This window comes from Rhea americana, unplaced genomic scaffold (assembly GCF_003343005.1).
Source record: "Rhea americana isolate MKP2758 unplaced genomic scaffold, rheAme1 scaffold_9, whole genome shotgun sequence".
In the NCBI taxonomy this organism is placed as follows: domain Eukaryota; kingdom Metazoa; phylum Chordata; class Aves; order Rheiformes; family Rheidae; genus Rhea; species Rhea americana.
This window is the reverse complement of record NW_028187088.1, coordinates 5251610-5275542: the sequence shown is the minus strand read 5'-3', so window position 1 is coordinate 5275542 and position 23933 is coordinate 5251610. Positions and strand designations below refer to the sequence as shown.

At 45.1% G+C, this 23933-nt stretch overlaps 1 protein-coding gene and 1 long non-coding RNA gene across 2 annotated transcripts; one reads left to right on the top strand and one right to left on the bottom strand.

The window, feature by feature from the left end:
- Positions 1–4209: 4209 nt before the first annotated feature.
- Positions 4210–10404, bottom strand: LOC146584789 (aldo-keto reductase family 1 member B1-like). Its single transcript, XM_085324041.1, has 10 exons — positions 10284–10404; positions 9823–9990; positions 8468–8584; positions 8005–8082; positions 7502–7624; positions 6928–7028; positions 6675–6759; positions 6110–6193; positions 5208–5290; positions 4210–4454 (listed from the first exon to the last, which is right to left on the bottom strand). The coding sequence occupies exons 1-10, from the start codon at positions 10347–10349 to the stop codon at positions 4412–4414; spliced, it is 948 nt and encodes a 315-aa protein (XP_085180167.1). The 5' UTR covers positions 10350–10404; the 3' UTR covers positions 4210–4411.
- A 195-nt stretch (positions 10405–10599) lies between these two features.
- LOC146584788 (uncharacterized) lies at positions 10600–22773 on the top strand. The gene is made up of 4 exons (XR_014898129.1): positions 10600–10706; positions 17503–17643; positions 19964–20176; positions 22736–22773. It is a non-coding gene; the product is annotated as an uncharacterized LOC146584788 (long non-coding RNA).
- Positions 22774–23933: the final 1160 nt, after the last annotated feature.

The window sequence follows — 23933 nt, the reverse complement described above, 5'->3', positions numbered from 1 at the left end:
TGACGTGAAGCAGCAGTGTCCCCATCCTGGAGCAGGTCCAGGGCAGCCCCAGTGGCAGGGACAGCCCTGTGAAGGTGGGGTGAGGGCAGCTTTCACAGGTGGTAACCACAGAGGGAAAGTGGGTTGTTCTGTAGGAGTGATTTAGGAAATAGCGAGCTTAAGAAATGCCTTTATTTTATTGTTCAATTCTGTCTGGGAGAAATTGTTTTTAATGCATTTTGGAAGAGAAGTGAGTTTCCAATGAGTGTTATAATGATCAAATTGTCCCTCTGACTTTAGGCCGGTGCAATAGAGCATTTCAGGATAAAATACATTAGTGTAAAAATAAATTAGATGGATACTCTGTAATTTCACATCAGAAATCATCTTTAAAATTTTTGCAGAAACAAAAATATGTTGTCTGATGAAATGGTCACAGCATAGCAGAAAAATAAACAGATTTATGCATGGAATCACTAGATAATCCACAATGTAATCTTAAGGCAGCGTGGGAGGCTTCATTGCTTACTCCTTTGGAGAATTTATTCAGGTGCATGTATTAGCTGGGAGTGTAATTGTGCTTTTTTCTCTGGGTGCCTCTCCCATAGCAGGTACATAGGCTCTTAAAAGCTTGGTAGGTTTTGCTTCACTTACCTGAGGGCAGACTGGGTGACTAGTTTTCCCTTTAATCTTCCTCCTCTTTTGTGTCAGTGCTATCAGGTGTCCTCAGCAGGATGTGATGTTTCAGTTGGATCACGTAACAGTTACATAATGCTGTGGTTGTCTTTTGCCTTTTTCTGGATTCCTTCGCTGTAAATCTCTGAGCGTGCTTGTTTTCTTGGCGTTTGGTTCAATGAAATCAGTGGTAAGACTGAGAGCCCATACCTCAGTTCTGCTGACAGTATTAAAAGCAAGCTCTTTTGCATGAGAGGCTTCCTGCCATCCAAGTTAAGGGCTTTCCACACTTGGTATTTGCCTTCCTACTGCCTGGCTGTCTGTCCAAGGAAGCAGAAACTGCAGGGGAGTTTCCTCTCCTGGCTGTAGCACTGGCAGAGGCATTCCTGCTGAGCTCTGCTCATGGTGGTCAAGGAGCACTAGGTAAGCAGGTGCAGAGCTGGTGAGCAAAGGCAGTATTGCTGAAGAAGTGGATTAGCATGGTGGTGGTTGGATTGATTCACAGTGAACAGATGTCCATGCTTGACCTCTGGCTTAGGCTCACTGTTTGGAGAAGGGATGTGAAGTCTGGTCCTGACAAAAAAGTCTTCCTCTAGAGAAACCACCCAATTTTGAACCTTCAAAATAAACATCCACACCTTTATTAGGCACTCCTATTTGTGATGAGAAGTGCTAATCTGATGCGATGTGTACTTCATGGATTTTTTTTTTTTTTTTTCCAAAATGGCAGGTTGTGTGTTGGCTGTGATTTGCTCTCTCAAGGAGAGCCTGAAAGCCAGGGAACATTGTGGAGACAATGTTTACCAGCAAGCCCATATGGTCTGCTGAAAATGTGCACAGTAGAAGTGAAGAGGTGACAGAGGAGCAGGGTAAAACCATCTCAGATGGTGTGGAGAAGAGCTGCCAAGTCCTGCAGCTTTTGAGATGCTGACAGACACAAGCCTAACTAAAATCAGTAGATTGTTAAGGCATTAAAAATAGATACTTGTTAAGGCAGGAAAACAGCTGTGAGGGTCTTAGTTGAACATAACTCTGAGAGAATCCCCCAAAAGAATGGCAAACTGTCTTTTGTTATTTTTGTTGTTTGTCTGTGATAGGTAATATTTAGCAGTTCTCTGCAGAAACTTGAAAAATACCTGTGCTCCAATCCCTTTCTTACATATTTTGCCTAGCCCTGCAGCTGCATGTTACATTCTTTCTGAAGCTTTTGTAGAAATAGTTGTATGACATTAATCTCTGAAAAGATTATATATTTGACGTTTAGATATCTAAGAATATTACAGATAAGGGAGCAGTGTGCTGTAGTACAGAACAGAGTATTTGCATGCTGTTGTTTTTCTGTGAGCCATTGAGAGTAAGTAGTGAAAACCTCAAGATGCAGTGTGGCTGAAGTCCAGCGTCATATCTGCCTCATAACCATAACAGGCTATACATGTAAGTTTTGTTCACAGCTTATTTTAAAGCAAAAGAGCTTTATTGTTTCAGATGGAAAACTTTTAGCCTAAGTTCTTTTGCATTTGCCGTAGAGGAGCACAAGACATCATGATCCTGCTAAGCTGAACTCATTTTGTGGACCGAAAGCTGCATCAGGGCACGTTTTACACTAAATCACTCCAGTGAACCTGGTCTGAGGGAAATGCAACGCTTGCTCTGACATATCTCAATGTCAGGCTCTGGACAGTGGCTCAGCACAAACATGTACCAGTTCCTCCTCACATCCTTTGCTTGCACGTGGCTTAGGACTTCTGCATATTATTATTTCCCCTCAGTCCCTGTTATTATGGGGTTTTATAGCCAGAATTCAGCATAGGCTGTCAGGCTATCAACAAGCCAATTATGATCAATAGCAGAGTGATGGGATGTAGTAACAGTCTAGTAAAGGTTCATTCAGTAATTGGGAATACCCTACCAAAGCTGTCACCCCACTAATTAGCCAATGATTTTTTCAGACTGATTTAATAATAATAATCACTAGGCTTGCCAGTTATATAAATTCCTGAGTCACTGGAGGAGGCAGCCAAATTGATTTTCAGGGAAATCCACAGAACCAGAGAAAGTTCCTTTGAAACAAACTAACCAACCTCTCTACCTTTACTTGTCCTTTCAGTTAATCTAGTTGCAGGAAATACACTTAATTCCCCTTCCTGTGTTCCTTTGCTCCAGGTCACAACCAAGATGCCAGGTACTAAAGTACATTAACCTGCTGTTTCCTCAATACCCTAAGGCAAGCCTTAACCCTTCCACTAGCTGAGTCACAATCACCTTTGGGTTGCTTTGTACTCAGCCAGCACATTAGGGGTATATGCTGTGTGGCCAGCAATTAAACCACAGGTACCTTTCGATCTGACCATCCCAAGAGGAGCCTCAGCCCACCCTATAAGACAATTTTCTTCTTTCTAAACAAGCTTATGTTGTTACTACAGTATCACATTCTCTCAAGTACTCACACCTCAGGCCCCCAAAGCTACCCTAGCACTGACCCACAAGGCTCACTTGCATCCTCTGCCAGTTTGCATCCTGGAGGGAAAAGGAGTAGCAGAGACAATGCTGCTAAGCTGAATTAATTAAGTGGACCAAATGAAGGATAAGCTTTATCAGGGAAAACTTTACAAACTCACAGTTAAAGTTAATTGAGACCTGCCTCACTTACTACTCCAGGAAGTCCAGACAGTCTAGCCTGGAGGGAATGCCACTTACTCCAATCCATTTGTGTCAGGCTCCGGGCAGCAGCTCAGTACCAATGCTTACCAGTTCTCCTTGCACCCTCTGCTTCTACGTAGTATCAGACATCTTCGTAACAGTTTTCCCCAGCTCTCTCACTGTGGGATTTTATAGCCAGAGGTCAGCCTAGTCCGCAATGATACCAGGTATCTATCAGTTTTCGGTACTGGTCTCCACTTGCTTGTTAATCCATAGCCTGTACCATGGCTCATCACATTTTCAGTTGTTTGCAGTGGTCTGTCAGCCAAAGCTTATTATACTCCATTATTCAACTTGGGATCAAGTTAAGGTCTTGAGGCTCCCATGACAAATTATATCTGTTTAATACAGACACTTCTGATTAAACTGTTAACTCAAGTTCTGCGCTCTGGTTTGTCAATCCTCCCCCTCTAAGAATAGAGCTCCTACACTATGAGTTATCTGTTTTTTTGGTGTGGATAGAATGCAAACACCATTCTCTGTTCAGTTTTGAGCTGCAAAAGAAAACTTGATTAAAGTAAGAACTTGATATTGTATGAGTTTGTATGAATTGTAGATCTTAACACTTTTCCCATTTATTCTTTCCAAAGAAGTTTTGGAGTGTGCCCTAGAAGTAGTGAAGTATACAGTTGTCTCTTCTTCAAATAGTGATTATGTTGGTCAAATTCTTTCAAAATGGATCTTTCTCCTCACATATCTTCTCACATATCCTGACCCTGCAACCTTAAATAGTAGTGATGCAAGACAGAGGATAAACACCAACTGGTAGTTCAGAGTGTCACCATGTTTTCCACGTAGTGATTACAGCCAGGCAAAGACATTCACTTAATGAGCAGAGAATTGTAACAGCCCACATTTTGTTCTTTAGAACACTTTTATTTTTTCCTTCTACAAAGAAGAAGGCTACAGACAAAAAGTTGCTAGGTATATATACTGTGTCTTTGCTGGCAGCAGCAGGACAGATACAGCTGGCAGGCTATGTAGTGGACAGCTCTAGGCCACGGTAGAAGCTCATTAGACCAGATGAGGTCTGGAGGAGAGCAGGATAAAGCTGTCCTCAATATTCTGCATTGAAAGGGTATTCCTTGTGCGTTTTGCACCTGAAGGATATTAGAGAGGAGAAATTAGTCTTATGGCTGAAATAAAGACTATATAAAGTTGTACTGGATACAACCTGGATCCTCCAAGTATAACCACAGAATTAATTAGAGTTCTCTTTTTTTGGTGCGCAGGTAGTATACGTGACTAGTGAATTCTCAAGTCCTTTCCTGTTATTCAGGCCCTAGCTATTCAAAATTAGTACAATCAAGTCACTTTCTAAATAAAAGTTTCAGTTCACTGTTTACTGCCTGAAAGACAGATTCTGTGGCCTTTCAGAGGCTTCCTATCTGCATATAGGTCTCCAAGGTGCCTATCTGCAAGCATTTGTTCTTCATATTTAACTTCAGATGGCCATCCCTCTCCCAGCCACCTATGAAAAAAGCTGCTATCAGTTTTTATAATAAATTCAACATAAAAAAGTGATCACAAATTCAAGGCTGCCATATACTCATTGCAAATATGACATAGTCAAAATAATCAACTAGAGTCTTCCTGTTGGATTTCCACTTACAGAAGGTATTCTGGAGGAAGAATACAAACGAATATATACTATGATTCATGCTCATTTTGACAATAAAGTGAAAACACAAAACTCCAAATGAGTTATTTTTGAGATGGACCATCTGTAATTTGAGTTCATGACTTCAAAATATGCCTATTTCACTAAAGTATTACCTATGAGTTTAGGCACAAAATCCCCTGTAAAAAGGACTCAGAATTAAAGAGTTTGAAGGAAACAAACTGTCACTCACGTGATCATTTCACAGATTCTCCAGTTTCTGTTTAAACTGAGAATGGTTGCCATCTCCTCTTTAGTCAATTCAAAGTCAAACACCTAACACGAGAAACAGCTAGAAGTCATCTCTTGGAACAAACCAAAGATGGTGAGATTCACAAGATTCAAGAGCAAGTCCACCCTGGGCAGCGGTTGCTGGTTAGAAGCAGCAAYGGCCTCATGCAAGAGGGAAAAGGAAAAGAAGTCTGCAGGCATTTCCAAGACTCCACTGGCAGAGGGAGGAAAACACCTACCCACCCCTACCCCACCTGCAGCTGATGAGCGTGCTGTTCCAAGAAGCTGGGTGAGCAGCTAGTGTTGCAGCATGCCTCCACCTGTAGAGGTTGCATCTATCTGTCCTGCTCCAATGGAACATCTGGAAGACTTTCTGCAACCCATTAACCYCACTAGGTTTCTTCAGAAATCCTGACCTCCAAGGTCAGTCAGGGATGGYTGAATTCAGAGGAGCAACTTGGTGTAGGGCCACTAGAATGATTTTCCTAACATTGCCTGCCCTGCATAAGACTTTTCTGGCATGTTATTGCACTCGGGCTCCAGGTGAGCCCCGTCTGTTGATTCATGCAGGCCTGTGAGCCCTGCATGCCCATTCACAAAGAGTAAGAGACAGCATGCGAGGTGACTGTTAAGGTTACCAGCAGACTGCTTCCAGGAGCTCTGGTCACTTCTGCTCTGTGAGCTGCAGCTACTAGTTTAGCCCTGCCTACACCATAGGTAAACATGCCTCTATTTAGAGAGAGAAAGCCCAGTCCTCTTGTCTGAGGAGGACTTGGGATGGACAAGAAAGSATGGCTACTGCTGTGCAGGCAGAAGGACTGCCATCCCTAAAGGGCAGCACCCAGGTCACTTACAATCACTCACCTTGGCATTCTCGACAATACGCTGGGGTGTGACAGACTTTGGAATCACAACCACGTTTCTCTGGATCTGAAAGCGAAGAACCACCTGCAAGAAGAGACCACTGAGTGAGCTACAGGACATCTCCTTTTTTTTCTGTAAGGAGCAGAGTCTGTTCTAATAGCAGCTTGCTTTAAAGTGTAAAATTCAGCACAAATAACCCATTTCTGCAGAAGTGCATTTCAAATCATTCCTGTACTGAAGGCTTAGACAGCACTTCTATAAGACCAAAAAGAGAAGTGGTAGAGCCCACAGTAAGGCTTCATCTCTCCTCTCCCATTCAGTTTTGGGACGGTCAGTTCCTTCTCTTTACATCTAAGCAGTCTCATTCCCTGCGTCAGGGCTTGATATGAGAAAAATTTCTCCCCTTTAAACACACATTGCAGGCCACACAGCAAACAACCTGCATTGCTACTAAATGTCACAGAAGAGGGCCATGGTTCACAGRGAATGTAGATATAGGCTATACCATTTCCTCAAGCGCAATTTTCTTACCAGAACCAGCACTCACTTTCATGCACTTGCCTACCTGTGCTGGGGTTCTGTTGTGCTTTGCTGCAATCTCTTTAATCTTGGGGTCATCCAGAAGTATGCCAGAGGGACCTTCTCTTCCACTGGGAAGGAAAAAAACCAGAAAACAAACAAAACGCATGGGACCTCTGCAGAAAGAGTCTACCTTCAGCAGTAATCTATATATATACATATCCACATCATGGCTCATTCAGTTTGTCTGGATGCTTCAAGCTTAAGATGCACTAACTCACTTGTAGATTGGAAAATACCTGTCAGGGCGTCCAAGGGGGCAATATGCTGTCACAACAATCCCTTTTGATTGGCAGTAGTTGATCAGCTTCTCCTGGGTAAGGTATGGATGGCATTCAATCTGCCAACACAAGAGCAGAGACTGATAGTGGCTGAACAATTGCCATGTTGGTCTAGGGATTATCTCCTACTCTAGTTACACACTGCCTTTATCTTAGCTTGCCAGTGGTCTGTGTGATAATACAAAGCTGTAATGCTATAGGGCACTAACTTTTACACTAAGTCCTCATGTACTTTGATTTTGCTGAAAAGATTCAAAAAAGAAAGAAACTGAATACAATCACATGATCAGAGCTCATCTCTGTATTCACTATTCTTTTTTAAAAAAATCATACAACTGCTCCAGCATATGTGAACAGTGGTTTAGCAAGTTCAAAACCAAAAAAGAGAAAGTATCCTGGTGGCTTGTGTCCCATAGGGTGGGGTTTAGAGAACATGCTGTGTCCACTCCATCCTCACTTTTTCCAAATCCTCATTTGACTGTAATGAAATCTTCATAATCCTTGAAGAATCTGCTGTAACATAGCAGCCTACCTGGTTATTTACAGGCTTGTATTTCAGTCCTGGCTTGTTCAAGATTCTTTCAGTCTGCTCACGGTTGAAGTTGGAGATTCCAATAGCTTTGACCAGACCAGCATCCACCAGCTCTTCCATGGCCTAACAGAAAGGGCAGCAAAGTCATCATCAGGTATGCTAGGCAGGGCCTGAAGAAGACATTCTTCCTGACATGGCTCACTTCCTTTGTAAGAAGGATCAAAAGACTGGACATGCAAAGGCTGTTCTTGATTCTCTGAGGAAAATGGGAACACTGGTATATACATGCTAAGTCTCCCATCTCACGTAAGAGATCAAAGTCTTATTCTTTGAGTTTGTAGAAATTAACAGAGTTCCATGTGGAAATTAATAGCCAACTATTGTGCCATTGAGTCTTTCCAATAATTCTGCATACATGAGACAACAATTCTGCAACTGCTGAAGGTAATGAGAACATGGAAGAGAGGCAGAAAACATCATTCTCCCCCAGTAAAAGAGCTTACCTCCCATGTATGTAGAATATCAGTGTTGCTGGGTATAGACATGCCTTTGTCGTCAGTGGGAAACAGCTCCTCTCCTGCCTGTCAGAGCAAGAGAAAACTGCTTGAAACACTCTGTTGGGATGCTAGCTTAATGCCATGCTAGCTGAGGACGATGATAACAAGCTTTTAGTGCAGAAAATTAAGTGTCTACATTCTTCAGTCATTCTCCTTTCTCCTTCACATGGACCTATCGCACTTTTGCAGCAACCAACCCAACAAAGACAGGTACTTCCACCAGAGCCAACAATGTGTTGGCTCACCAAAATACATACAGGGAAATTAGACATTCCACTTGTTAGGAAGTGCAGGTGCAGTGCTGGTACACACAACAGATGCATGATACTTCCTGGCTGGAAGCAACAACTGAACTTCAAGAGTGCCAATTGTAAGAGATTGACATTGTAAAATAACACTGTTACCGTACCTTAAACCCCAAAGGCCAGTGGATAAGATAGAGATCCAGGTAATCCAGTTTCAGGGCAGCAAGAGTCTTCTGGCAGGCTCCCTTCACCAGAGATTTGTCATGGAACGTGCACCATAGCTAGAGATAAAAAGCCATGCCACACTGTGACCTCCTGAGTTAAAGCTCTCAGGTGCTCTCCTCAACAGGAGAGAAGCTTTCCATCTTCTTTGGCAGCCAGTGTAGAATTAGGTCATCTTATAGGTCTTCTAACGGGCCTGATCTGCAAGCAGAGCTAGACCATGATAATAAGTACAATATGGGCCATGGCAACACACATACCTGAAATACAGTAATTGTAAACAGAGTGATTTGCTTCCATTTGTTCACCCATCATTTAAGTCACCTATTGCAAGGCCAGGTATTGGGAAGAATAGGATAGCATGTATGAAGATAGTATTCTGTCAGGCCTGACCATTCTTAAGTTTCTGCAATGTATTTATCAGGTAAAGCCATAAGACCACAATGCAAGCCATTGGAATTCTGGAATTCTGGAAGAGGCATTTAGCAAAGCAAGAAGCTACTTCAGAACCCAGCTAAACATAGTGCTTAATAAACAAGAAAAAGAAATTCCATGAACCACAACTTTCCTGGGACATGTGCTGACTGATTACACTGTCCCAGGATGCCCAGAGCCTCATCTTCCTCACACAGCAGAGGACATCTTCCCCTTTCCGCAGGACTGCAAACCCAGCTGCTGCAGCAAGCACAGAATGGCATCACAGGCACCAGCCACCAAAGGGCTTTTCTCAACTGTGCATTACCAGCTGGCAAGGTCCTGTTACCAATTAGCACTGCATCGGTAGCAACCCACAATACCAGATGTTCTCAGATCACTGCAGTGTTAGTGTCTACCTTGCTTGGTGCTACCTCTGCCTGCTTCCCTGCTCCTGCATCCCAGAGCAGCACTCCTCAGGTGGCCTCTGCACTCCAGCAGAGGCATGACGTGCAGGGCCAAGTTCCTCTTCATCCCCCAACACATCCACCTGTCCCAAAAGCGCTGGACTACGAGAAAGCTGCTGTGTCAAGCGCGTAGTGGATAGTGTGGGGAAATCACAGCCCTGACTTCTTTCAGTGGTATCAGACTGGCTGTGAAAACTGTCAGGAGAAGTGGGATTCTGTCCTCTGCTCAGAGGAGAAGGGATGCACTATTCATATCCAGGGGACACGTAAAATCACCACCAACGGTTAGGAAAGAATCAAATGGTATGGTGGTGATGAGACGCAGCACGAAGGCTGTATCTGGAGTAATCTCAATTACGCACCGAGTTACTCTTCTCTACACCGTAACACCAGAATCCCAGGCCACCGAGCCCTACCTTGCTGACGATGAAGAGGTCCTCCCGCTTCACAGCGCCCTCCTGGACYTTCTGCTGGATCCCCTCCCCGACTGCGCTCTCGTTCTGGTACACGTAGGCGCAGTCGAAGTGCCGGTASCCGGCGTCGATAGCAGCCATCACGGCACCTTCTACCTTCCCTGGTGGGGCCTCGGCGTAGAGAGGGGAGCGGGGGGGGAAAGAAGAAAAGAGGGAATAAGAGGGTAAGAAACGCGAGTCAGAACACATCCCGTTTCCGACCCAGCTTGAGCACAGAGGAGGGGGAGGAGGGAAAAAAAAAAAAACAAGCAAAAACCCCCCAAACCGCCACCCGCGCAACCGCGCAAGAAGGGGGCTTAAGGCGCTCTTGCCCGGAGCGCTCTGCCGGCCGCCCTCGCCTCGCCTCGCCTCGCCAGCGCGGCTCCCGGGCTCCCTCCCGCCGCCGCCGCCGCCACCACCGCCACCTTCCAGGTGCCCAGGCCCAGCAGGGGCATCCGCGCCGTGGCGCCCAGCCGCACGCACGCCGCCATGGCCGCCGCAGAGCGAACCTCCCTCCCTCCTTCTCTCCCCCCGGCTCCAGCGGGTGGTAGCGCCGCCGCTGCCTCACGTCACCGCTAAGCTCCGCCTAGCCGCACGCGGCCAGTCACCGGCCAAGGCTTGCCCCTCATGGATGCGGGACCCAATCAGGGCGGCCAGCAGCAAGGCAGGACAACCAATGGGAGGCCCGCGCGGTTGTCATGGGAGACATACCGTGGAAGGCGCCACAAGCAGGAACGGGGGGGGAATCCCGCCGCGGCGCTCGCCGCCCCCGGGGGTCTCCCGCCGGGGGCAGGTGGCTCCCGGCCCTCGCCGAGCTGGCAAAGGTCTCGCTTTGGGGGAATAAAAGGGTAAGATTGTAAGAGCGTTGTTCTGTAGGGGCAATTTAGCAAATAGTTTAAAATATTTTAACTGTTGGGGAAAGGTGGTTTTATTGCGTAAGGTTGCAGAAAAACAGCGGCTTTCTGGTGAGCGTCRTCTCGCTCGCGTTGTCCCTCYGTCCTTAGGCAGGTGCAGARGGCGTTTCAGAATAAAACGCGCACGCGCAGAAATAAACAGTGCAATTTCACGCCAGATAYGGGCTTTGAGGCTTTGCAGAGACAAGAATGTGCTGTCTGATGAAACGGTCTCAGTGGCGTGGAGTCCAGTTGGAGGCCTGTGGCTAGTGGCGTCCCCCAGGGCTCAGTACTGGGTCCCATCCTGTTCAACTTCTTCATCAGTGACCTGGATGAGGGGACAGAGTGCCTCCTCAGCAAGTCTGCTGATGATACCAAGCTGGGAGGAGTGGCTGACACACCTGAGGGCTGTGCTGCCATTCAGAGAGACCTGGGGGGGCTGGAGAGCTGGGCAGAGAGGAACCTCCTGAGGTTCAGCAAGGGCAAGTGCAGAGTCCTGCACCTAGGGAAAAATAACCCTAGGCACCAGTACAGGCTGGGGGCTGACCTGCTGGAGAGCAGCTCTGCGGAGAGGGACCTGGGAGTGCTAGTGGGTGACAGATTGACCATGAGCCAGCAATGTGCCCTTGTGGCCACGAAGGCCAATGGTCTCCTGGGGTGCATTAGGAAGAGTGTTGCCAGCAGGTCGAGGGAGGTGATCCTGCCCCTCTACTCAGGCCTGGGGAGGCCGCATCTCGAGTACTGTGTCCAGGTCTGGGCTCCCCAGTACAAGGGAGACATGGAGCTACTGGAGAGAGTCCAGCGTAGGGCTACAAAGATGATCAGAGGGCTGGAGCACCTGTCCTCTGAGGAACGGCTGCAAGAGCTGGGCCTCTTCAGCCTGGGGAAGAGAAGACTGAGGGGGGATCTTATCAATGTGTAYAAGTACCTGAAGGGAGGGTGTCAAGGGGACGGGGACAAACTCTTTTCAGTTGTCCTGTGTGASAGGACAAGAGGCAATGGGCAGAAACTGAAGCACAGGAAGTTCTGCCTGAMCGTGAGGGGGAATTTCTTCACTGTGAGAGTGACAGAGCACTGGACCAGGCTGCCCAGAGAGGTTGAGGAGYCTCCTTCTCTGGAGATCTTCAAGGCCCACCTGGATGCAACCCTGTCTACCATGCTCCAGGTGACCCTGCTGAGCAGCGGGGTTGGACTAGATGATCTCCAGAGGTCCCTTCCAACCTTACTGATTCTGTGATTCTATGATTCTATGGTCACAGCACAGTCTGTCTGTGGGAGGAAATAAAAGCAGATTTCCCCGCAGAATGGCAGGATGTGATCAGTACTCCATGGTGGCAGGGCAGCCTGGGAGGCTTTGCCGCCTACTCACACGTGAGAATTTACTCGAGCGCACGAGTTACTTGGGAGTGTCATGGTGCTTTGTTTTCTCCCATAGCAGGTGCCTGGTTCTTTTTGCTCCATTTAACTTAAGGCAGACCAGGTAGTAAGTTTCTCCCTCTAATCTTCCTCCTGTTTTATGACAGCACCTTTAGTTCTCCTCAACATGTGGTGTGGTTCACTTGAATCCTATGGCAGTTAAATAACTCAAGCATTCATCTTCTATTGCTGTTTTTGGATTTGTTTTCCATAAATCTGCTCTACATGCGCTCAGGTTCCTGGGGGCTGGTTCACTATACAGTAGAGTCGAAGGAAGACACAAAATGACAAGTTCTTCCTTGGCTGTGATTYGCTCTCTCAGGGCAGCCTGAAGGCCAGGGGAGGGCCAGTGCCCCTGATCACCATTGCATGCCCTGGGTGTTCAAGCTAATGCTGTTGTGCAGGTGATTTATTAGTTACCAGCAGAGAGATGTACTCATGGTGCTTTAATTCCAGGTGTAGGAGCCCTTGGTGTAGGAACTATCAGAACTGATCAGATTTTGTACTGGAGTGCTACAAAAGCAAAGTGGAACCRTCAGAGAGATGTGAAAGCTTGCAGAGCCCTGCTGCATGGCCAGGGAGAGGGGATTTCCTACCATAAAGCGGAGAAGACTCCACTGTGTTTGTATTCTCCTGAGCCTGTTTTTCTGGGGAGAGGTTTCAAAGTTTTTGTGATGCAGTGGCGATGAGCTGGGTGGTGTGAGGGAAGGCAGCAAATGGGAGTTGCTGGAGAGCCCAGTTGAGAAATGTAATTTGGCCACCTTCTCATTTCCTTATCAGCTGTCTGTGTGGTGTCGTGCTCTGCAGCCTGTTCTGTTCTCCTCCCGATGCGTGTGTGTGGTTTTCACTGATGATTTCTTGCTCGAGAAATGTCTCCACCTTTTTTTCAGAGGGTTTCAGACAGAATTTTTGTATTGTGCTGTGCTGTTTGCTCTTGCTAGTAGACTTTCCTACTTTCAAATCAAGCTAGGAGCATACATCAATGGATTGAGGTCCTATGGCTGCATTTGAGTCTTCTCACAGTTAATGAAATTACTTTGATAGCATTAGGATTTGGTCATTAGTCAAATGTGCAGGGAAAACTGTGTACTTAAGAAAGCAAGCCCAGGAATAGTAAATTCTGAACAAGGGCATGTGCCAGTGCCTGTACTGCCTGAGGCAGATCCAGATTGTATTGTATCGTTACTTGAGGCTCTTGCCTGCTCATCACTCAGTCTGCCACATTGGCCTGATTCAGTAAAATGATGTGGCTCAGCCCCTCTGATGTGTCCTTTTTTTTGGCAGGTTGTTGTCACGCTGCCTTGTGAAGGTGGCAACCCTGCCCATAGGTGCAAGGACAACCATCAGCCAGTGTGGGAGGGCTGAGCCCCATCTGCAGCTGTGKGGCAGCTGAGCTGGGCTGAGTTGGGGAGGAGGCAGCTGGGTTGACAGGGGCTGCAGGAGGAGGGTTGTTGCAGCCTAATGAGCCCTAGTCCCCGAGCTTCTGGCATGGTGGCCTGGGCTTAGTGCATTTGGCCTTGTGAGAGGACCTGCTCTCCGGGGCTGCCTGAACTTCTGGGGAGGCTGCCTGGTTTGGGGTCTCCTGGCAGGGGAAAATGCAGGTGAAGCTATACCAGGGGCCCTGGGGGGCTGCTCCTGGGTTGTGCTGGCAGAGCAACAGGAATCTCCTTTGGGGCTGGCTGCCCTCAGGGGCCTGAAAGGGAAGGTGGTTTTTCTAGCGGGGATTGCTCCAGGGATGAGTMATGTCCTCTGATTCAGGTAGCCGCAGCTAACCTGTCTGTGCAGAGCTTTTGGGATGAGGTAACATTAGAACATGAAAACTTATATAGAGTTCATTTTATATCAAACAAGTCAATTTTTTTCTAAATCAGACAGAAGACTTTCAGCCAATGATGTTTTTGCATTTTAGAATGATTTTTATTTAAAATATCAAACTCTACTGATGAAATTGTTTTTCCATGTTTTCTGTTTTGTTTTGTTGACATTAAGTTAATCATTGAGTGGTAGTCCAAACACTTCCCCTATTTTCCACTTTCTAATTGGGCATTCTGAAAATAATTCTTTCATCTTACCAAGAAAATTATTACATACCACAATTTGTTCTGTAATACAATTATACTATTTTCCTCTTCCAACAAATACTCAAACAAAAATCATTGAATACATATCCTGTTTCTTTACTGTCAGCAGCAGGGCAGATGCAGTAAAAAATTTAGAAAMGGGATAGCTCTAAGTTAGAGCAGAAGCACATCAGACCTCAGAGGTCTAGAGAAGGGCAAGGTAAAACCATCTTCAGTATTCTGCATTAAATGGGTAATCCTTGTGATTTTTGCACCCAAAGGAAATCAAAGAGGGAAGATTACTCTAATGGCTGAAGTAATAAATGCTATATAGCACTGTAGAGGATGCATAGAGGAGCCACCAAGGGAAGATCTGAATTGTGTAACTGCAGATGAATATGTGGAGATATGTATATATAAAAGATACACATATATACCTATATATATAGATATATATGCACCCCCCCGATATATATTTGTTTTTCTTGGTGCTTGCGTGTCATTTGTACCCTAAAAAATTCTCAAGTCTTTTCCTGTTTTTCAGGCACTGACCATTCAAAGGTGGTGGGACTTAGTCACTTTCTAGATAAAAAATTTAGGTTCACACTGTTTACTGGCTGAAAGACATTTTCTGTAGCTTTTCAACAAAGATTTCTATCTGGCTTTCAGCTGCCAAGCGTAAATTCACATACTTCACCTGCCTAATGTTCACGTGCCTCCCAAACGTTCATGAAAGACATGCCATCAGTTCCTGTAATATTCCTAAAGGGTATTGCAGGAAATGCAGATAAATTCTGCATGAGAAATTAGGAATTTGARTCTGTAACATGCTCATTTCTCTAATACAGACAAATGCAAAATGAACAACCAGAACCCATCTTTTGTAATTCCAGGTACAGGAAGTTTCCTAGAGACTGAATTCAAAATGAGAACGTAGTTTGAATTCTTTTAATTCTTTTGTTTTTAAAATGAAAATATTAAACCCTCTTCTGAAAAATTATTTTTGGGATGAACCACTTGGAATTTAATCTGACAAGATTTTTAAATATGCCAATTTTTGCCCAAACTAATACCTATGACACAAAATTCCCTGTAAAGAGTACTAACAATTTAAGAGATGGAAGGAAACAAGAAGTGTCACTTACACACTTACTGCACAGATTCTCCAGTTTCTGTTGAAACTTAAAACTGTTGCCATCTCTTCTTTACTCAATTCAAAGTCAAACACCAAACAGGAGAAACAGCTGGAAATGATCTCTGAACAAGTCAAAGCTTATGAAAAAGATGCACAAGATTACCCACTGGGGAKGTACTGGTTAGCTTAGTGAGCAGTTATTGCTAGAGAATTTCAGTTGGTACATCTCTCCTATTCATAATAAGAGTTTGGAAGACTTTCTATCAATCCAACTGCATGTCTTCTGAAATGCTGATGTCCAGTTTCAGTCAGGGACCACTGAATTAACAGTTAGAGGAGTGACTTGGATGATGGACAAAAGAGGTATTTTCTTAACATTGCCTGAATGATATAAAACTTTTCTAGCATATTTCTGCACTTGGGCTCCAAGTAAGCTCTACCTACTGATTCATCCACAAGCCACAGAAACAGGAAATATATGAGCCATTTCACTGCTGTCCTCCAATTGTAGCTGTTTAGCCCTCACTAGAATATAGCTAAACATATAGACAGAAAAAGCCCAGTCCTCTTGTCTGAAGAGGACTTGGAATGGTTAACACAGGATCGCTACTTGCTCTGCAGGGGGAAGGACTTCCATCCATGAAGGGCAGCACCCAGGTCACTTATAATCACTCACCTTGGAGTTCTCCACAATACSCTGTGGTGTGACAGTCTCTGGAATCACAATCACATTTCTCTGGATCTGGAACTGAAGAAGAATCTGCAAAAAACAGACCACTGAGTCAGAGAGAGGATGGCTCCTCTAGTTCCATACGTGGAAACTGTTCCAGTATGGASTGTTCTTTTCCTGTTGAATAATTCAGCAAAACTAACCCATAGAAATGCATTTCAAATCATTCCTGTACCTGAGGCTTAGGAAGCACTTCCAAAAGAGCAAAGAGAGAAGTGATGGAACCCACAGAAATRTCTCCTTTCTCTTTTTCCAGTCATATGATACTCAATTCTTTATCTTCCTACCTGCACTTCTGGGAATCTATACAAAGGTTTCATTCTGTGCAACAGAATTTGAGATGGGAAGACTGAAACATGAAAATATTTGAAGATGTGTTGAGGACATTTTCTTTATTGAGGACCAAAGAGCTCTTAGTAACGCATCTTGTAGGCCATGTAGTAAACAAACTGCATTCTTAGAGAAAAGCCACCAGGGATTGCCACCATAGGGAACGGATGTCATATGTATCTTGTCTTTAAGTATGRTTTCCTTATGGCCGTGTAACAGGAACCAGTACCCTGTCCCCTGCACCACCCTTACTTAACCTGTGCTGGGGTTTTGTTGTTTGGCTGCAAACTCTTTAATCTTGGGGTCTTCCAGAAGGGAAGGATCGTCTGGCTTAGCCCTATATGGAGAACAGCAGGCCAGTGGTGAGGAACCTCCATAGAAAGACCCTAGCAACAGAAATCTGTATCTATTGGAGAGAGTAACGGTGCAGGTACAGTCTCAATGTTTTGAGCATAATTCATGCACGCTGCCTTGCAGATTGTAAAGCAGTCTTACCACAGCCTGTTTGGAGAGCCAAGGGGACTCTATGCTGTCACAGCAATCCCTTTGGACTGGCAATACTTTATCAACTTCTCCTGRGTAAGGTATGGATGACATTCAGTCTGCCAACACAAGAAAGCAGAGGTTGACAGTGGCAGAACTGCTGTAATGTTGCTGTGCTGCGGGAATTATCACCTAATTTGGTTACAGCCTGCCTTTTTTCCTAACTTGCCAATGGTCTACATGATAATATGCATCCTTAGCACTGAAGGCACATATCTTTATAGTAAGTTCTTACACCGCTTTGAATGCAGAGTTTTGTAAAGCTCATTTCTGGGTTCTTTATTTCTCCAGATTGTTTGTTTAAAGAGGAGCTGCTCCATCAGCACAGTTGTGCATCAGTGGTTTAGCAAGTTGAAAAACAAAGGAAGAAAGTATTCCAATGTATCTAGAAATAACCGCAGGGTGGGATTTAGAGAACATGCTGTGTCCACTCCATTCTTACTTTTTCCATGCYCTCATTTGATTGTGATCAGTTCTTCATAATCTTTGGAGAATATTCACCTGCTGTCACTTAGTAGCTTATCTGGTTATTTGCAGGCTTGTRTTTCAGTCCCGGCTTGTTCAAGAGTCTCTCAATCTGCTCATGGTTGAAGTTGGGAGATTCCAATGGCTTTGACCAGAYCAGCATCCACCAGCTCTTCCATGGCCTAACAAAAAGGGCAGCAAAGTCATCATCAGGTATGCTAGGCAGGGCCTGAAGAAGACATTCTTCCTGACATGGCTCACTTCCTTTGTAAGAAGGATCAAAACAACTGTCTCAAGATGCACAGCATTCTTGAGTCTCTGATGGAAAAGGGGGCACTGGTATATTAATGCCACAGCTCCCATCCCACACAAGACCAGAGTGTCATTCCTGGAGACTGTGGAAATTCCCCCAGAATTCTATGTAGAAAAGAGCAACAAYACTTGATAATCGCCTGCTGTGCTGGCACTGGAGGGCTCTGCCCCAGGCTCTAGGCAGGATCACATGTTAAAATGCCTTTATTCCTGCAAAGTGTGTTTGGACAGTTTCCAAGAACTGTGTTACAGCTGCAGTGAAGACAACTGTATGATTGTTAAGGTCAAGCAAAGAACCCTTCCTAACCTGAATTTGGTCTATGGCTCCACTTAAAGTCATTGGGCAGCTCATAGTGGGTTAGGCATTTAAGTAAGGCACTCAGGGAACAGGAATAACAGCTTTGCTAAGTGTTAATGTTATGAAAGGCTACTTCAAACTGCTCTAAGTTCTCCCCAATAATTTTGCATGTATAACTGTGACTGCTGAACRTAATGAAAATGTGGGAGAGACTTTTGAGGTCACAGCAAGCTTCAGTCTTCTGCTGTGGCTGAGCTTACCCAGGTATGCAACAGATCAGTGTTGCTGGAATACACATGCCTTTGTCATCTTTTAGGAAACAGCTCCTCTCCTGCCTGTGATTTCAAGAGAAAACACTTGAAACAATCTATGTTGGGAAGCTAACTTTGTAGGAGAACAGAATACAAACATGAGGAGCCTGGTACATATAAAAAAAATGTATTAACTTTTATCATAGCTTAATTCATTCTTCAGTTATGTCTTATTCTTGGTTCATGCAGGGTTGTGGCTTTTTTTTTTTTTTTTTTTTTTTTGCCAGCCACCATGCCAATAAAGACAGGTATTTCAGCTGGACCCCACAAAGTCTATACTACTAGATATATGAGTATATACCCATATATATGCCACTAGATATATATGAGTATATACCCATATATATGCATGAGTATATGCCCATATATATATGTGAACTGACACAGTTCTTCTGCAGTACCTGAAGTTTGCAAAATTATGGGTATCAAAAAGCGTCACCTTCTTAAATCCAGGGTCTGCAGAACAACAGTAAGGCTCTGACAGCAAAGGTCAGCTCTGTSMGTACTGTATTAAAGACTTAGTAATTAAAGAGAGAAATGGAGAACAGAAACATTTTCTCTCGCTGTGTGATTCTGTGACATGCAGAAGAAAGACCTTCTGTCAGGCAGGGAGGTACAGGCCTCCTTTCCACAAGGAGGGAGCCAAGCCGTCATGAGAGGAGCGTACTTAGGGTTTGCAGAGAAAAAGACAGGAGTGTAGSGCATCCTTGCAGCTGGGAGACCTGCCCCTATTTCTAGGCCTGCTTCTCCCAGGCTCAAAGGGGCAGAGGACACTGTGCAAGCAGCAAACTCAGAGACAGGGATCAAGAGTCTGGCTCACATGGCCAAAACAAAGCTGGATGAGCAGTAGTGCCATAAGCATGACTGGCTCTCCCAGCGGGAAAGCCAAGGGCATTTCTGTTCCTGTACCTTTAACCCGCAAGGCCAGTGCATGAGGTAGAGATCCAGGTAATCCAGTTTCAGGGCAGCAAGAGTCTTCTGGCAGGCTCCCTTCACCAGAATTTTCTCATAGAATGTGCACCAAAGCTAGAGACAAAAAGCCAAGCCACACAGTGACCTCTTGAGTTAAAGCTCTCAGGCGCTCTCCTGAACAGGAGAGAAACGTTCCACCTTCTTTGGCAGCCAACATGAAATTAGGTTGTCCTATTTCTTTTCAGATGGGGCTTGTTTTTTGAGCAGAACTGGCTCATGATGCTGCGGGCAATATGTGGCAGTATGTGCAGTGGCAACCAATATGATGAGATAGGTCTGTAGTAAAGTCTCTTATTACAAGGTCAGATACTGTGTAGAAGAAAACAGCTTAACTCAAGAAAACTTTCTTTCATACCTGACCATTTCCTGTAACAAATCTGTCAGGTTAAGCCATGAATATACAAGCCAGTCACTTGTATATTCAAAAAAAAAGAAGACATTGTTACCCTGACATTACAAATGGAAAAACTAAAGACAAAGAGATGAGATGACCTGACAAACAACACTGATGAAAAAAAAAAAAAAAAAAAAAAAAAAAGGTTTGTAACATACATTTACCAAGGTAAAAAGGAGTTTCAGAATCCTGAATCCAAATACAGTATTTTCCTTCTTTTCCTTTCTTCTTCTCCTTCCTTTCCAGCAATAAAAACAAACTCCACCAACTACACTTTTCCTGGGACATGTATTGTGCAGATTACTTTATTCCAGGATGCCCAGAGCCTAGTCTTCCTTACAGAGCAGAGGGATACCCCTTTGGCAGGACCATGAGCCCGGCTGCTGGAACAAGCACTCAGTGCCACCACAGACACCAGCCACCATAGGACTTTCCTCCTCAACTGCATGTTAGCAGTCGGTGAGTTGCTTCTGTCCTTTTAGAACTGCATCTATAGTGATTCACAATACCAAATGTTCTCAGATCTCTGCCTCTGTAATGCTAGTTTCTATCTTGCTTGAGTGCTACCAGGCCCCCCATAYCTTTGCCTGCTTCCCTGCTCCTGCATCCTGGGGCAATGCTCCTCATCCTCTGTGCTCCAGGAAGAACAGGAGATGCACATCCAGGTTCTGCCTCATCCCCCAGCACTTCTGCCTCTCCCCAGGAAGCAGTACAGCAGAGCTGCTGTGTTTGAGGACTTTGTGGATTGTGAGGGGAGGAAGAGTAGCTGCTATCCAGGGATTTGGATAGAAAGAAACATTCCCAGGAAGAGTATGGGTTGAAGAAGGAAATGCATACTCCAGAGGTGCAGGGAAGAGCAAATGCTACCAGCACCCTTGGGCTTCGACTTCACTGTGGAGAGAAGTCCCTGTGACATGGTTCTGACTTAGTGGTTCAGGTTGAATGGAGAGCGAGCTGCCAGTAAACCAGGAGGAAAAGAAGGATTCTCTCCTCTGCTCGCAGCTGTAGAGACTCAATATCCCTACCTCACAGGTATATCAAAATCACAATCAGTAGTCAGGAAAGAGTCAAATGGCATTACCCCTGTCTGTGGTGCACTCTCCGTGTGGAATAGGGTGAAGTAGGAAGCTTGTATCAGGAATGACCTGACTAATGTTATGAATAGCTCCATCCTATAGCACATAGCTTCTCTCCAATATTAAGTTTCTTATTATGAAAATACTACAGGCGAAGCATGCCCCCTTCCCCACCTCAGGATGCGGGTCCATCAGATCTCTACCTTACTGATTACGAAGATGTCCTCTCATTTTACAACACCTTCCTTGATTTTCTGTTGGATCCCTTCCCCAACTTCACTCTCGTTCTGGTACACATAGGCACAATCAAAGTGGTGGTATCCAGCATCAATAGCAGCCATCACTGCAGCTGTTACATTCCCTYGTGCAGACTGAAAAATAATAGAAAAATCTAAGAATCTCAAATCAACTCATGTTAAGTACCTGTTTGCTAGAAAAGTAAAGATAGGAAGACCACCTTACCCAGATTGCCCCCTCCCCTTTTTATTTTATAAGAAGTTTATTCCATGCAGTGTTCTCCAGGCTGCACTAATCTCATAAACACAGGCTCCTGGGCTTAAAGCCTGCCTCCAGTCATTCCTCTKTAATCCCACTGCCACACAGGGCTCAGCCTAAAGGCCAGGTAAAGCAGAAGCCCAAAACACCAGGACAATTTTCCAGAGCAGGACCAGGAGGATATGAGTTTTGTGCCAGAGAATTCTGCAATACCGATGCTTTTCATTGAAGCCCTTACCTTCCAGGTGCCCAGCCCCAGGAGGGGCATCTTTGCCCCAGTACTCAGCTGCACAGAGGTCACCATAGTCCCACACACCAGTTCAGAGCACTGCTGCAGCTGCCTCCTGTGAGCCCTTTAATAGTGTCAGGTCCCAGCCCAATGTGGGGGGCAGGTRGCGGAGTGGTGCCAGTGCCCCAGGCCCTCCCCTAGCTGGCCAACAAAGCTACAGCCCTTACACCTTAGATTTGACTTGCACAGCTGCACACAAAAGCTTAAAGGAATTAAAACCTGTGGAGGTAATTACCTCCCTGGTGAGGTTATCAGAGGGTGAGGGTGGAGTGTTGCTGGGCTCTGTTCCCATGTGTGTTTGTGCGGGGTTTGGACCCTGCAGTGCCTCGTCACTGTGCCACCGGTTGTTGCAGATAGCTTGCTTTGGAGAAGTGCTTCGGTATTGCAACACACTTTCAAAGTTCATCCTTTCGGTTACTGCATTGGGAGCACATTTCAGTCAGGAGCACTTTGGCCCGTGACTTTGCATCAGTAAAGCCTCAGGTGTCATGAAATGAGTCACTAAACAGAGTCCTGAGGGAGGCCATGAGGCAGCGGCAACATTACACAGAGGTCTCGCGCTCTCTGCTATGTAGCTGCAGGCTGCTTGGTTGCAGGTTGTGAGCCTGGGGCTGTAAAGTGGCAGCACGTGTCCCCGTCACAGTGTTGGTGGTCAGTGCTGGTCCCCCCTGGCCTGCGCTTTTGACCCTGTCTGCTGATAAACCAGACAGCTAGAGAAAGCTTAGCATGGGTTTGCAGAGGAAGAAGTAGTTTCTTTTTGCCCAGACAGACCAAAGTGATATTTCTACTTTACATATTGTGAAATGAGGTACTACGGGAGCGTGACTTACTAAAGCTCATGTAGGGCATGTGTGACAAAGCTGTGAAGTAAAATTAGATCCCCGGGACTTTCAGGATCTTAATGGGGCCATCATTCTTCTGGTAAATTCTAGAATTGCATATTTTTTCTGTTCACTTTTACCTCTTCCCATTTTRTTACTCAGTTGGAGGCAACACAGTTGTACTGCTGTGGCTTCTTTTTTATCGGTCAGGGCTTTCATAAATGAGAGTTTCATAATGCAGGGAAAGGCATGTAGGTGTAGAAGAGACATGTCCTTTGGCTACATGATCATGATGGATGTCATGTATAATTAGTGTCATAAATACATTCTTTTGCAGAGAAATAACACAGGATCCAGATAGGAGGATGGGAGGCTGTATTTTAATGTTTGCACACACGGGGGCAGAATGAAGCTTGTGTGGGACAATTGTGCTTTTGAATTTCCTCAATAATCTCTTAATGGATTTAATTGCGTATTGTTTTCTGTAGATTTTATAACAACGAGAAGTTAAAAATATCTCTTCCTCTATCCCYTTTCCTAAAAAGGATTAAACAAAAAAGGTGACTTAGGCTTAGTAAAAAATAGGTATTAAATTGTTCTGCCAGGGACTCAAAGATCAGTCTGAGGTTTGAAGAGAAAATTGGCAATTACTGTCTGAATTGTCTTAGTTGTCCTTGGATTGAATGCACAGAAAAAAGAATTCCTTTTCTCTGCTGTCTTTTGAACTGAAATGGATGAGATTGCCCTTCCTGCATGAACTCCCTACCCTATCTGACAGATGTTCCCAAACCAGTGCTTTTAAGAACTCTGTGTGTATGGGGGAATCAACTCCATTTTCTACCTCCTGTTAACTGTGTCATATATTCTAGGGGAAACAGAAAGACTGTCTAAGATTCAGAATAGTTATATTTATTATGGCCAGTAGCCGTCAAATGTGCTCAGCACCTCCAGTTTGTTTTGACTGCAGCAGTCAGTGGGGATTGTGGGCTGTCTGCAGCTTATAGAAAGCAGTAAGCACTGTGCAGCACTGGGTTTTGCAGCCAGAGGTGACTTTCACTGGGAGATTTGCCGTTGGTTTGCGGGGGTGCAGCAAGCCTTTTGTTAAAACATCTGCCAGCAGCATCAGCTTTCTCTTTGTTTAGCTGGTCTAAYGGCAAACTCTGTCTAACCTACTTGGTCTATCATCCCTGATGTCCTCAGAGTGGCTGGATGTTGTGATTTCAGCTTCTTATGTGTTTTCCAATGCTCCGTCACCAGAGACTGTGTCCCCCTGCGGGTCATGATGCAGCAGTGCTGGTGGTGCTGCCACAGCAGGAAAGATGAAATCCCACAGCAGCTGCGTCATGGCCTTGGCTCGAGCACGCTGGCATTTAGGAGGAAGAACCACAGACAACAAGAAAGAACAAGAAAAGTAAGAACTAAGCCTTCCTGAGCACTRTTCCCTCTGCGTAGTACAAAGCACTGGGTTGAAGCTGATTGAACAGGTGCTGGGATAGCGTTCCAAGCAAAGAAAGTGGGGCTGGTTAAAATGCTTT